Here is a 15511-nt window from a genome sequence, read left to right on the forward strand (position 1 = left end):
GAAGTGGAGAGGGAAGGGGAGGGGGAGTTGTAGAGCAAAACAAGAAGTACAGGAGAGGGATGATCTGTCATGGGGATACAGGAAGAGAGACTTGATGTGAGGGAAGATGGGACTGTAATACCTTTTCTTTCTCACGCTCTCTTTCTCTGCCTTTGTCTTTCTAAGTTTATATGGATGGATGATTAGGACCATGTCAGCGACAGTGTGATCTTTTTGTCTATCTCCTTGTCATCTGCTCTGGCAAATTGTGTGTTTTTACTCAGTCCCATGTCTCTCGCTCTCTGAATCCTTTGTCTCTGTTCAGTCTTCAAACAAATAGAACAGTTAAACCTGCCTTCAAGCAACGGAAATCAATCTGCACAGAGGACGCGTTTTGCTTCATTGACCCATGTAGGAGCACTGACATGAAAGGAACCTGTGAAAATAAAATCACCCTTCCCCACTGAACCTAAAGAAGGACATTTTATTCAGGATTTCAGACTTTTTTTTGAGAATTTGTTTCCTGTACTGTAGAAACAACACAGAACAGTGTTGGCTGAATTGTATGTAGCATGTAGGATTTATAAAACAGGTATTTTTTATCAACATTCTCATAATTTTTAAAGGATTTCAACTGTGGTTTATTTATCATTTAGATCTTTAACGTGTTACTTATGTTGTAGCTAATGGCAATAAAAAGCTTTTATCGTCACTATTCCTTTTTTTCACCTTGACCAATAATACATATCTATGAGGACAACTGTCAGTACTTGTTTCTTTTTCTCTAACATGAACACAGAACTCTAGCTCAGGGGCAACAGCAGCATTTGGTTGTGTTTTTTTGTTTTGTTTTTTTTTACCTGAAATGATGCTGTTATAAAAGATGCAGATTGACTCAGTATTTGATGTGTATGTGCACAGGGAGCCATTTTTCAAAATCTGTCCGTATCTGTGGATTGACGCCAGTATAAAACAATTTTTGCTGCGCTTTGATTTTTCTAAGTTGTCTAAAGAAATTGTCTCTGTGAGAATATGTGTTGATCTGGGCTAGGGGTGTGTCCAGAGGGGTAGCCAGGGGTCAAAAACATAAACATTTAAGTACAGTACATAAAATTGTGACTTTAAATATTTTTGTTTCATTAAAACAATTTAAGCTAATGTTGCCATTACCTTGTGTTTTAATGTAGATATTATTGGTGTGCACGTCACACTTCAGGCCACCCCTGCATAAGTCAGTGCCCAGGTTGGGCCAGCCCAGTTAAAAAAGCCTGGACACGCCCCTGATGCGGGCACAGTGAATGTTCCATTAGAGCTGCTCATGTTTTATTTTTTGCTACATCAAGTTAGTAGATGCTCACGTTGCTTGTGACCAGCTGTGTTCCTGGATTGGATAAGAAAGGGTTTTATCAATGAGCTATTGGCATTATTCTTAATTACAAATGTCTTTTTTATTTCAGTCAAATCTGGCATGATGGAGAAAACTGAGAAGAAGGAAGACAATGATAAGAAGATAGAATTCTTTGAACCTCTGGAAAAAGCCGATCAGAAGAGCGTGAAGGTGGAATATGTGAGCAATCCGACTCCAGGCAAGGTGGAGACAGAGACAGAGAAGGCAGAAAAAGAGAAGGAGGCACAGAAAGAGAAGGAGAAAGAGGCAGAAATGTTAAAAGAGAAGGAGAAGGAGGCAGAAAAGTTGAAAGAGAAGGAGAAGGAGGCAGAAAAGTTGAAAGAGAAGGAGGAGGCAGAAAAGTTGAAAGAGAAGGAGAAAGAGGCAGAAATGTTGAAAGAGAAGGAGAAACAGGCAGAAATGTTGAAGGAAAAGGAGAAAGAGGCAGAAATGTTGAAGGAAAAGGAGAAAGAGGCAGAAATGTTGAAGGAAAAGGAGAAAGAGGCAGAAAAAACCAAAGAGATCGAGAAACAGGCAAAGAAGGAAGAAGAAAAGAAGGAGGCTGAAAAGGACAAAGAGAAAGTGGAGTCAATGCAACAGAAGGCAGAAAAGGAAGACAAAGTGAAGGTAGAATTTTCCCCCGATAAATTGTTCAAGACTGAGGACAAGACGGAGAACGTCCAAAAAGTTCAGGTGACAGAGGAGGCAGAGAACAAAGTTAAGAAAACAGAGAATGTGGAAAAAGTGGAAGAAAAAACCGAGATGAAAAACTCTGAAAAGGTTGACAAAACTGAGGTGAAGGATGTCAAAGAGCAGCACATGGACAAAGTGGAAAAGACCCCAGAGCAACAGCTGACAGCCGCCAAACTTGATATCGGTTCTGACAAGGTGGAGACGAAGTCTGAAACCGAGATGACGGCGACAGCAGAGGTGAAAGAAAGTAAGAAAGAAGAAGAGGACAAAGCAAAGAAGACAGAGAAAGAAGACAAGCCGGCCGAGAAATCGGTAGAAAAACAGAAGACCGATAAGGACGAGAAGCAGGCCGACAAAAAGACAGCGGAGAAGAAGGATGAGAAGAAGGACAAAGCTGCAAAAGCAGACGCAGGAGAGAAGGTCAAGAAAGCGAAACCTGCAAGTAACGGAAGCAGCACCTCACCGAGCAAAGACCTGGCAGACAAGAAGACTAAGGTAAGTTATAAGGACGATATGCTGTTCCTATTCACCAATAGAATATATATATATATATATATATATATATTGTAAAAACACCTGTGATTAAAAGTGAGGCACTTAATTACAGACTGATAAATATGCAACATTAAAACTAAGAAAAGGTCAATAGGTAATGGTACAACGGGTATTAAAGGAAGAATGTGGTAGCTTTTGGCCGCACCTCCTCCATACTGAAGCCTCCGCTCTCCTCCAGCGACACACCACCAACCCTCCTCACCTCATGTTCCAACCAAGGAGTCAAGAGCAAACGGCGGACAAAATTGTCTTAAGCTCAAACTGCATTGTTGTTGTAAGCCGGCTAATGTTAGCACACATAAGATAGCTCGTAGCTTCGGTAGCACTTTATATTTCCTTAATAACACAAATAAGTCTTAATTAGTGTTAATTAAGTGTTAATAAAAGCATAATTAATATGTTTCTTATTACTTATAAGATACTGATAGGCTCTCTTTAGAAACCTATTCAAAGTTTATAAATCTGTCATAAACATTAATACAATGTTTATTAACATTAATAAAACTTTATAAGTGTTAGTTATACAATTATTAACACATTTGTGATAGGCTTTTAAAACACAGGAACTTATTAGAGAATTCTTAACTTATATAGGCGGATTATATACATGATGTTTATTAACATTAATAAGACTATATAAGTGTTAATTATAATCATAATTAACACCATATGGTGTTATTTCTTATTAGCTCTCATATTGTACATATTGAATATTCAGATTCATATGACTGATTGATGGACTTGGTAAAAGAAAGTGGAAAAAACCTTCAGATACAGCTTTAATGGAGAGAACATTTTAGGATGAAAGCCCGATGTACCGGAGAAGAAAAATAAACAAAACAAAGGAGTTTCCATTGCAAAGGAAGCCGTCGATCATGCACCATGCATCCTGCTGAAGCTTCTGCTGCTGCTTTCTTTACAGCGACTTTATGTGCGGGACAAAACAAAAAAGAAATTTTCCAAGTGATTTAAGGTCCTAACTGGTAGAAGCAAGCATCATGGCAATTTTATTTTACTTCATTTATATTTGATGATTTTTCGTTAAATGCTGCTTGAGCTGCTTAACCTCCCTGCCTTTATCATTTATTTTCCTAAATTTTCTTTCCCTTGCTCTCCCTCCTTATTTTGCCCTCCATCGCTCCTGCATAATTGGTCCTACATCACAGCCAGTTGCTGGGGTGACCAAACCAAGCACTGCAGCCAAAACACGGCTGAGTAGCACGGCTGCTGGCGGTTCAGCCACTGCCACTACAAAACGCCCCACACCCTCCACAACCGCCACCTCCATCTCAGACAAAAAAGCAACCACAAGCAGGCCACTATCCACAGCAGCTGCTGGTCCAAAGCGACCCTCAACCGCCTCCGCCAGTTCCACCAGCCGCCCTGCATCCTCGACCACCTCCACTACACGTGATGTTAAACCCAAGGTAAGTTTTAGCTGATAGAGCTACCAACGTGTGGATTCCACATGGGGTTTAATCAGCTGTTCGTTACGCCGGATGCTTACTAGCAGCATCATTAACGAGCTTTAGAGATCTTTAAATTGCTTGTTGATACTTCCCCTCCTAGCTCTTAACAGAAGAGAAAAATGCACCTGATTATACAGTTGGTATTATTTTGGGACTCACAAAAATCGGTTTGCTCCCTTGGACCAGGAATTTGACAATCTACTGTACCTTTTTGCATGCATTGACTCATTTTTATAACAATGGTGAATCATGGTCAGAGGGCACAGCTACAAATGTTGTCCAACCTCACATTTTCTTCAAGGAGAAAACACCCAATAGATGTTGTGTTTGCCGTTTTAGAAGATAGAACTGATATCACTGAACAGTGGAGATAACACAGTACTCCAATATGGAATACACTTTTTAAAAAAATAAGAGAATAAAGAAAATAATAAATAGTGAATAGTGATATAATCGAGCTATGAAGTGGTTAAACATACTTGATAATGCAATTAGTAGTTGACCAATCAATCAAACATGTCCCATGACTGTATGACTTCCACGACCATATTAGGTTAAAAGTTCTAACATTTAAAAATGTCTTTGTTTTACACTTACGCTTCAACACTGGTGTTGACCTTTCCAGTTCATGATTTTATTTACTGTTCAATATTCTTTCAGCATGGTCAAAAAAAAAGTGGATTTTCTGGAGAAATTCTGGTTGATCGCAACTGTATATGCAAAATCCTGTTTTTTAATTCCTGCAATGGAGCTCTTGTTGCACTAAGCCTAAATTTTCCTCCAATAAATGCGAAAACATCAAAAAAGCAATTGCTGCAAATACTATGAATCTAACCTAATGCAATATATAAAAACAGTCTTGGTCAACTTTTACAAGCAACACAGAGCCTGTATCAAAGGATCAGTCTCATCTCACTGTGGCTGCAGGTGGTGCCACATTGGACAAATCTCTTAAACTGGAAGTTGTCATTTTAAACAATAAGCAATTAATTCTTCTTCTTCCTCTCTCAAAAGACCAATCAGCTTTCTAACTCCCTCCCTCTGTGACCTCCTTAGCTGCAACCAGTGTGACACCACAACAGATAAATTAAAACAGCCTCTTTTTTTTTTTTAGCCTCTTAGCGCCCAGGGCTGCAGGCTGACTAAGTTCAGCAAGGCCAGCTTGTTGCACGATGGCTCAGCTTTATGTGCAGCGTATGTGCATCATCCGAGGGGTTATGCAGGGCAAATACGCTGCTGAATGAAATTTGCAATCATCAAGCAGCGCCTTGGACTAGATGTTACACACACGCGTGAAAAAGAAATTGACCTTAATTTCTCAGTGAAGCCACTGAACATTTGCATGAACCCATGACAGCGCAAGACAGACACAAGTTACATCATGACCTACTTTTGTGCCAGCAGATTTACTGAAGCTGCCATTGTTTTCTCTCATTCATCTGTTTGTCCTTTCTCTCCTCACCTGACATTCCCCGTGTTTTTGTCAATCTCCCTCTCCGCAGACCACGGCAGAGAAACGCCCCCTTGTGCCAAAGGCCAGCTCTGCAACAACAGGCTCCACCGCCGCCACCAAAAATGGAACCGCTACCACAGCAGCAAGCAAAACAGCTGCATCAGTGCGCACAACTGCTGCTCCACGCAGCACCACCACTACTACCGCAGCCAGGAAGCCTCTGGGTATGGGCAGACAAGCTCGCACGCGCATCATGTATACTCCAGACACATCTTTGATAACCAGCATTAGTCCTCACTAAACGAACGCATTCACTGAAATGTTACAAATTATTGAACGCTCTTTTTCTATAGAAGCTTTTATTGCCTTTGTAATAACATCATAGGTGTTTGTGTTTCAGCTTCCATGACTGATGGCAAACCAGGAGAGGAGAAGAAGCCCAGCACTGGCAAGACTTCCACAGGTGTGGCTGCCCTCTTTTAAGACTTTATAGTACATGCAGACACAGGAGACACTCAGACAAAACTGCATGTTGTTTTTCATTCATGCACACACTGTAGAAGTCAAACAGTAAACGTAGACAAGAGATATTTAATGAAAAAAATACAAAGACAACTTTCACACATGTACGTATTTCTACTCCTCACAGTGCCACAATTCTCGAACCCTAGTGTGCTTGTTCAAGGTTTGGACTCTGTTCAGGGGATCAAGCTGTGCTGCATTAATCTGCACTGCCCTCTCACAGGTGTCTCATGTGGCAAATCAGATGTGAAATGCCTCTTTCCTATTTTTAGTAAAAAAAAAAAAAAAAAAAAAGGGTGCTGTCTGCTCCTAAGAAAGTAATGTATTTATCTTACTGAGTGTTATACATACTAGAGAAAAAAAGAAAAGTCAACTTTCCTATACGATTTTTATCGTGACTTTATTATTTTAAAATCATGATGGGGCAGCTGTGGATCAGTGGACGAGTCGTCTCATAACCGGAAGGTTGGGGGTTCGATCCCCAGCTTCTGCAGCCATAGGTCATAGGTTTGAATGGGCGCTTTACTTAGTAGTCAGAAGATTAGAAGACGCTATACATGCCCAAGTCCATTTACAAATTCTTTTGATATATTATTATTATACCCTTAATAAGTAATCTAATACAGAAATTGATTATATTTTTAAATTGTTTGAGAGAATGTGTGAGGTAGTGGGATCCGGATTACTTTTAAATATAGAAATTGTGAGAGCTTCTTTTGGATATCATATAATATTGTAAAATCCTGCAAAATTCCGTTTAATGTAATGTAAAATAATCTCAAAACAAAATGTACTCAAAACTTCCTCTAAATTGTTTCTATTTATAATCTAACTTTGGAATAATATGATAAAAATGTGACTTTTTTTGATTGAATATTGTTGTACTGCATGTTGATAAGTCATCCTCTAACTATTCCCCAGACCCCAAACGTACACTTTCAAATTATATTGATTGAATGAACATTGCTGCAGTCAGGTATATTATGAAATAGTAGATAGTATTATTTAGTATACAGTTTACAATAAGACCCAATTGTCAATTTTGACCAACTGTTGCCATTGTTTCAGCCTGAACAGCACAGCAGGGCTCTCCCTCCCTCTGTACTTCTGCTCCCTGCATATATTCCTCTCCTCTTTCTTCTTCGCTCCTCCTTTTATAATCCTCTCCTCAGTCCTGCCTTCCCTCTCTCTCTTCCTACACAGCTACGGCTTTACTCCTCCTGTCGACAGATTAGTTTACATTATGGCAACAGGAGAGCTGTCAGCAGGAGTGTGACACTGCAACACACACAGTCCGACCATGACAATGCGGGCAGGCTCGCGGGGAGAGCAAGGCTTTATTGCTGAAAGGCTCTGGGGAGTTAAAAACCTTTCACTTCAGCACTCTGTGGATTACAGTCCTCTTGCTGTTGACAGGAGTTTGCAGCTCCTGCTGATACAGCCTCTGGTGGTCTGATCTGCTCAGAGTTCATACTGCAAGTCAAATTACTCTTTAGAAACACGGAGGCAGGCGGGAGGATTTCCTCAATTAAACACGTCTTAACATGAGCTGGAGATATATCAAAGGCTCTCAGGGAGGATTGACTGCAGGACACATGGTACAGCGTTCCTCAGGACAGAAATAAGCTGACATGTAGCTATATACTGTATATGTGAATGAACAGATTTAAATGGGTACCAGTGCTGCATGCTGAAGTGCATTCACCCAAATCAGAAGAAGAGAATGACATCATTTAAAAAGGAAAAAACAGCAACCATTTACAGTCACTTATTAAACTTTTAAGATACAACATTTGCATTAGATGACTGAGATTTAAAGACAGGTACATCAGCTGTTTCCCTTTCATCCGCCTCTTTGCACGGACCCTATTGATCTGTTTCACTGACTCTCTGCATGACAACAATTAAGAACTTTTCCTAAAATGCTGTATTGTTTCTTTAGTTCAGTCAAGAAAAAATACTTTAACTACTGAAGAGTGTGAGTACAAAGGATAGCGTGCTATGAAAGACCAATAAACTCTGACTGACTCCACCTCCAACAGACTCCACCAAACCCAAGACCTCCACCACCACCGGCACCGCCCGCAGCTCTACTTCCTCCACCGCTGCCTCTCGCGCTCGACCCGCAGCAGCCAAACCGGCCACTTCATCCTCCACCACTGGCGCAGCAGAGAAGAAGCCCCTGGTGCCTCGCGCCACCCGGGTCGCTTCCTCTTCAACCACGACCACCACCTCCACCTCGAGGACCGCAGCTCGACCCAGCACAGCACCGGCTCCTGACATCCGTAACGTTCGCTCTAAGATCGGCTCTACAGACAACATGAAGCACCAGCCTGGAGGAGGGAAGGTAGCTTTTTAATCTTACTCCTCTGGCTTTGATAGCATGTGTTTTCTGACACTGTGGGTCTCCTCACCTGTTTCTTCACACTTATTTCTTCAAATCTTCTGCAGTAATAAACACAGTCAGTGCACCCCTTATCTCTTGTCTACAATTTAAATTAGCATACTGTGCAAAGCTGCTAAAACACTCGCATCACTAGTAACACCAAAGTACAGTCCAAATGTTCTTCATCTCCCTCTTTACTCTCTTTGGCTCGACTTTTCTTGGCTTTGACGATCACATCACTTCTTTTATTAGAGCATCTTTTTCTGTAATCCTCTGCATCTTCATTTCAAACCATTTTACCCATTTTTTCTATCAACCTTCATAACCTTTGTAGAGCACGACTGAGGAGAAAACGGTAGAGGGATGATGTTTCATAGAGTGGGCTCTTTAAAGGATACTTTTGGTTTATTTGAACTTGGGTCTTATTTCCTTTTATTGTTTTAAAGGAGCGATATGTAACCCTGACACCTAGTGATTAAAATGAGTACTGCGATCCAAATACAAAACATCGGAGGAGAGCTGTCTCCCCCCCCGCCCCCTCCTCCCTAGAGTCGATGTGCATGTAGGCTGACATGTCGTGGACACAGCTCTGCATCTGTGTTCAAACCTCTCTCCATTGTTCGACAGCTTCTCCAATATTTATCCTAGTATTGCCACGTTTCTGGTCGTGAAGCTTTTTTTTTTTAAACTGCAGAGGCTTATATTATACTGTACCAGTTCACTTGCCAGCTTCCCTTGCTGCAGCACCTGTTGGTTTGCTGTGATAACTAAACCGAGGGGCATCCAAAACAGCTGTGTGGGGTGCCTTATAACCGCCTCCCTTCTCTGGTCAAAACGAATACAGAACATTCAGGACCAGAATCTAAAGTTAGAAGGAGGAGATACTGGCTGCTGTATTGTTGTCAGAGAAGCCAGCACTTCAACATAGCATGTTTCCTTAATGTCTGATCATATAGTAAGGTCATTTTATGATTTAATTCAGTAAATATCATGCATTTTGGTCCTTTAACTATTCTTTTTATTAGTTACAACAGTAATTCAGTTAACACACTAGAATAACTGTGAAATTGAACTGAAGCAATCTTAAAATGGACATTCACGCTGTCATGTAAATATATTTTGTCAAAGTTGATTTAAGATTTATCTGTACACGATCTATTAAACAGAAGCTTTGGGTAAGAAATGCACCATTTACCTGGGTATCCTCTTCCTAATACCTTACTTTACATCCTGTCCAATCAGGGGACTTCCCCATTACTTAGCCATAAGGACCCGCAATCTCCCCCCATCACGTACTGTCCTCCCTGAATTTGCTGTGTACCCTTTCACCTTACAGTCTAAGGTGCAGTGCTACTTCTAACAGCCTTATTACATGTTCGACCGGAGACCAACCTAGTCCTAAGGAGAGTTTGTGGTCATTTTGACACATTGGAACTTAAAAAAGTCAACTTCCAAACGACCTGAACCAGAAGTTTAGGTCAAAGTTAAGGACCCCCCTCTTAGCTTAAGAAGGCATGTAAGGGCTACCCTACACGCCTACACCTTTGGGTTTATGATTGAAGGTTTTCATCAGTCGAATCCAGTTCTGCTGCAGGAAACTCATGGCTTTTGACTCTGTAAAGATGAATAAAGCTTTCATGTGCTCAAATTACATTCTCCAGGTCCTGTCTCTGCAGAACTTTAAGACTCCAAATAGAACTTGAAGAAGACAGCTAGACTTAGAGAATGAAATGTTGTAGCCTTTGTTTAGTCCGGATTTAGCCTAAAACTGGCCCTGCCTGTTTTTTTTGGAAAAAAAGGGGACGCAACACCCTCTTAGATTATATTGTCCTATAGTAATGCCACTTCCATTCACACGACTCCATTTTGTGGCCTGCTGTGTTGATCCTGTAATAAAACTCAGTGGGTTTTTGCAGTGTATTTCTGCAATGCGGCTACATTAACGAGACCCAAGTCGCAACAAACAAAAGGCATCCTTCTATGTCCTCTAATTATTCCGCTCATCTGTTTGTACACCCAACCTTCTTTTTCCCCCCTGATCTTTTGCAATTCCTGCATCGCCTCCTCTTCCTGTGTGTTGTATTGTGTTGTTGTTGTTGTTGTTGACCTGGGGTGGGCTTGTCTCCCCAGATGTCATCTGCCTCTCAGAGCAGGTCCCTCGCCTCCAAAGATACGAGCCAGGCCAAAGTGAGTTTCCTCCCTCTTCATCCTCCTCTACATCACCACACACTCTACCCTCCACTGCACATTTCTCTTCATGCATATTTTGCTGTTTTCTTTTTTCCCACCACCTCTCATTGTTTGGTTTATTTTGTATTTTTAATAACCTGAATTACTGCAAAGCTCAAGGCTAGATTCAAGAGCTAGCCACAGGCTTGTCAGTAATAAAAGCACCTGCAGTATGTAAAAACACAATTTTCCCTTCCAGTCTTAACACGTTGACTTTTATTTACTGTTAAGTACATGAATGGTTCTATTTTCTATTTTCTCATCTTGCAAGTAAGGTTACCCTGTTGTCATGGTCTATTAGCTTCCTGGTTTCATAGCCAAGACGGTTATTAACCCTTACCGAGGGTGTGGTTTCTCTTCACTGCTGACTTGGACTCCTGAGTGCATTGCTTTGATCTTTCAAAGAAATTAGAAAAAACCTCAAAGGAAACTAATAGTGCTAACTCATGTCATGATTGGACCACATCCTCTTCTGGTTATACTTCATTTATAAGAGTTAAGTTGTGACAAGGAAAGCCATAGTTACTGATTATCATGTAATCCAAAATAGCTCCTGTGAAGCAACCAGCAGCTCAGACATTAAATATTCATTAAGTCACTACCATAATGAAAAAAAGTCCCCATGAAGTGAAAAATACATTTCCCAGATTTCAATCCAGCGTTCATGTGTTCCATATTCATTTGTCTGCCAAATATATTTCAATAAAGCCTCATCTGAGTATTTTTACAGTAAAATAACCATATTTTCTCTTCCTGTCAAATGTTTCAAATGTCTGAGGACTCATCCTGCACTCAGGATATTAACTCTTTGTCCAATCAAATTCATCCCAACGTTATGTCCCGCCTTCTAACTTGTGATTGGTTCTACCCCGTTTCTGTAGGAAGTACCATCGTCACAGCAGGTTAGAGATCACATCTTTGCTGCCGACACTGGTGACTCCTGCTGGTTGATCACCTGTTTTTTTATTTCACTTCAAACCTTTGCTTATTCTGGAAAGGACACTGAGGTTTCCCCTTGTTCCCAATGCCGTCCAGATTCCAAGCACATTAAAACGACAAAAACAACAAACTTATAATCAATTACAAAAACTATAGAGCTCTATGAAAACCCTTACAAATTGGAAACAAAGTTTTTCTAAAGGTCTGGGATTTTGCAGATGGGGGTTACATTAGATTTATCATTTAGACTGTGACACTGAGCTGCAGCCAACCGCTGACGGAAAAATGTGACGTTGTGGTCGAGTGACTGAAGAGACTTGAACTGTTTTTATTTCAGCTTCAACCTCTAACTTTCCCCAACGAATATATCTGTGTCGTGTTTTTATGTGTAAGGTTGATCTAATCTATCATTAATCTACAGTGTCAGCTTTCTGTGTGTGTTAATAACATGAGTCTGTGCATCACATGGATTCTACTGGCACATATCTTTATATGTTGTGTTGCATGTGTGTGCTCTATAACACAGTCAAATGTGGGGTGTTCAGAAGCCTCTGCTTTCCTTTACCCCAGCCTTGTTTCAAATCCATTCCATTATGATGTCTGTCACTTTCGATATTCAGACAGCTTAACTACCCCACCAGTCAAAGTATTTGTAGCCCTGTTCAGTGTTTCCTATTGAACCTCCCACCAGCCTTTCGTTCCTCTCCTTTCTAACCCTACCTGTGATGGTGACTTCTCCTCTACTTATTTCCTTACATCCTCTTCTCCTCTTTCCCTTTTTTATTCTCCTCTCTTCTGCTCTTATACCGTTCCCCTCCCTTACTCTCCTCTGATGCCCCCCTCCCCTCTTGCTGCTATGCTGTGTCCGTATAGGTTCATATAGTCTCCAAAAAGGTGGACTTCAGCCACATCACCTCACGCTTGGGCTCCAAGGATAATTTGAAGCATATTCCTGGTGGAGGGAAAGTAAGTACTGCCCATAGTCAGAGCTAGTTTGCACCAGAAGAAGAGGCTACAATTGGGAAATAGTCAGATAAAGAGGGTCCATGGTCCATGCAAGTCTTACAGTATATAAAGAGTCAGCCTTTAAACAAATACAGTAAGATCTTCAGGTAAAGTTACAGTGCTGCTATTGGCTGAAAGGAGAAGGGAAGTAATGGACAGCATGCAAGCAAGCCTAATGTACCAGCCCTTTCCCAAAAACCTGCTTCACAGCCCCTTGCTTCCTTAAATCCTACCTGTGTTGTCCTTCCCTGTCACTAACTTACTAAAAAAATAATGAAGTTGAGCAAACACCACTGGCCTGTGATTTGCTCCTTCTCTGTTGAGATTGTCTGGTTTCTTGAGGACAGTAAAAGCTCCAGAAAGGTAAATCTGGGATTTCTTGTTTGCTGAGATACATTTGGCCTTTATTGGTGCCTGGCATTCAGACTCTGGGGGATCTCGCAATCTTTAAAGAATTTGTCAAATTATTTTACAAGCTGGAATCAACAACATCTTGAAGCATCTGACTTCTTAGAGCTCAGAAACTTCCCTTTGTAATAAAAGCAGCACAACTCTGAACACCAGGCCTGCGCTGTTAGGAAGCCTGTAAGAGTAAACAAACGTTTGTGTCATTTGAAACAATCAGTGTTTTGTGACTGTTTGGGGGAAAAAAACAGGAATTTTAGCTAAACCTAACCAAACTGTCACTTTGCAATGAACTGTTGACTTTTCTAGCCAATCACAGCACAGTAGTATTGGCCAATTACAGCCCAGAAGGTTCGGACTGGGTTGAAATTTCCTGGGGGGGGAAACAAAAGGCTGTGTCCGAAACAACATACTTCACACTGCCTACGACATACTCAAATATATATACTGCATACCAACCTGACCGTCAGCATGCCGTTAGCAACTTAAACACGGCTCACACAACGTACTATCGGTCCGAGCTCCGTTAGATGAGCTAGCAACAAGCTAGCGCGGCCATCGGTCCGTAAATATAATTCAACAACAAAATGCAAACGTTTACTGATACAGCTACATAGTCATTTGAATATTTTTTGGCAACATGTAAAATGTATGAGAGCACAGAACTTTTATTTTAAGCTGCTACTTGGCTGGCTGGCGAGCTCTGCGATTGAACAGTCTGCGAGCCACAGTGCATTGTGGGGCGGTTCATGACCAGTATGCTCCTGTTTCAGATTTCAAAATTCTTGCCTATCAAGTATACATCCAGGTATTTCTGGCATACATGTGACATACATACAAATTGCATTCTTTGATTTAGGATCATGCTATTCATACTCAATATGACGTCATCTTGACTTTGAATAGTATGAATGTATGTAATCTGAATATGTCTCGTTTGTTTCTGTATCACTAAATTGCCAAAATAGGATTATGTGCCAACACTAGATGTTGTTTCAAGTCTTTGGAAGAGCTCAGCTCATCGTCATTGTGGTAATTTAAGGTGTACATTGGGATTAAGACATCTGAAGAAGAAGAAATGTCCGTTTAAGAAACACCCTCATCCCATGTTTAAATCCCTCCTGTTAAAAAAGGCCTGTGTGACATTTGACAGGTGCAGATACTCAACAAGAAGGTGGATCTGAGTAAGGTGACGTCAAAGTGCGGCTCCAAGGACAACATCAAGCACAAGCCTGGTGAGCATGGTATAATGCATGTTTCTGAAAGGATGTGTTACATGGTCTCTATTAGAAATACCTTTGAGTATTATTCATGTAAGATTTGGCCGGAGGGTTGGATTAGACTACATTAGTATAACGACAGGTGACAAAAGCCAAAATAGCTAAATATACAAAAAGAATGAGAGATCAGCTTGATTCTAGAGCTGACTTAGAAATGCTTGAAGGTTAAGAAGATCATGAGGACTCTGCGTCTGTTTTGTGCTTGCTCCTAAATATGTCTATGGTTATCAGACAAACTGATTTTGTTTGCTGCAGGTGGTGGCGTCGTGAAGATCGAGTCTCACAAAATGAGCTTCAGGGAAAAGGCTCAGTCCAAAGTGGGCTCCATGGACAATTTGAGCCACTCTCCTGGTGGAGGAAACATCAAGGTGAGACTATCACACGAGCAAACCATTTCTTTTAGTTTGTGGGAGCGGATAAGGAAATGAAAATCAGTTTCACTTCTTTGGAGACTTCTATCAGCCAACCAATCACAGTGAACACATATTGTGTCCTAAGTGTGCATTACATGCATCTAGAAATGTGAGCAGACTCACCTTCATGATGACATGCATTAAATGCATTTGACCCAATGTGTCGAGATGAAAGTGTTCTTTCATGCTTTCATCAAGTCCATCATGTGAATATAAACTGTGTATGAAATTCTCAAAATAAGTCATGTGACTGATTGTGGGTGTAATTATACGATACTTCCTTCAATGATTTGTTGTATATTATTGAAATACCACCTCTGCTTAGTGTAAAGAACCCCTGCTCTTGACTTCAGAACTCAAGGATTGTCCCAGGAAACTATAGGCTGATAAGTGAACATGTTTTTTGTACTGCACCAAACATTTTGTAAAAGGAAAAGGATGATCGACTTTCCTTATGAAAAAAAAAGAAGAATAGAATACAAGCCTAGAGTGTGCTCATGATGATGGCTGTAAAGAGAAGGTTGTCTGAAGGACACAGCGACTGGCTCACTTCCTTTGTTTCCTGGGTGTCTGCTTGTTGACAATCAAAAATGTCACAGAGTTGTTTGTTTATGAGCAGAGAATAGTTTGAGACTTTTAATGCTCAAAATGGAATTTAAAAAGATAATTTGGCTTCAAGCTGCAATCACTGATGATGGCGATTGCTTATACATTGAAACCATCCGCAGCAATCTGAAGCATCTCAAACCCCCTCGGCTCCCTCTCTCCTGACATTTTATCTTTCTGAAGAGATATC

At 40.8% G+C, this 15511-nt stretch overlaps 1 protein-coding gene across 11 annotated transcripts in view; it reads left to right on the plus strand.

The window, feature by feature from the left end:
- Positions 1–15511, plus strand: part of LOC132994505 (microtubule-associated protein 4) — a 125137-nt gene that overhangs the window by 103608 nt on the left and 6018 nt on the right. For 9 of the 11 annotated variants that reach the window (XM_061064883.1, XM_061064882.1, XM_061064881.1 and 6 more), the window contains 9 exons: positions 1437–2554; positions 3781–4041; positions 5586–5760; positions 5937–5999; positions 8101–8405; positions 10575–10631; positions 12486–12578; positions 14176–14257; positions 14558–14670. In XM_061064883.1, coding sequence (XP_060920866.1) covers positions 1437–2554; positions 3781–4041; positions 5586–5760; positions 5937–5999; positions 8101–8405; positions 10575–10631; positions 12486–12578; positions 14176–14257; positions 14558–14670 — 2267 coding nt within the window. The remainder of the gene's footprint in view (positions 1–1436; positions 2555–3780; positions 4042–5585; positions 5761–5936; positions 6000–8100; positions 8406–10574; positions 10632–12485; positions 12579–14175; positions 14258–14557; positions 14671–15511) is intronic. The other 2 variants (XM_061064887.1, XM_061064889.1) reach the window with 2 other exon arrangements.

This window comes from Labrus mixtus, chromosome 19 (assembly GCF_963584025.1).
Source record: "Labrus mixtus chromosome 19, fLabMix1.1, whole genome shotgun sequence".
In the NCBI taxonomy this organism is placed as follows: domain Eukaryota; kingdom Metazoa; phylum Chordata; class Actinopteri; order Labriformes; family Labridae; genus Labrus; species Labrus mixtus.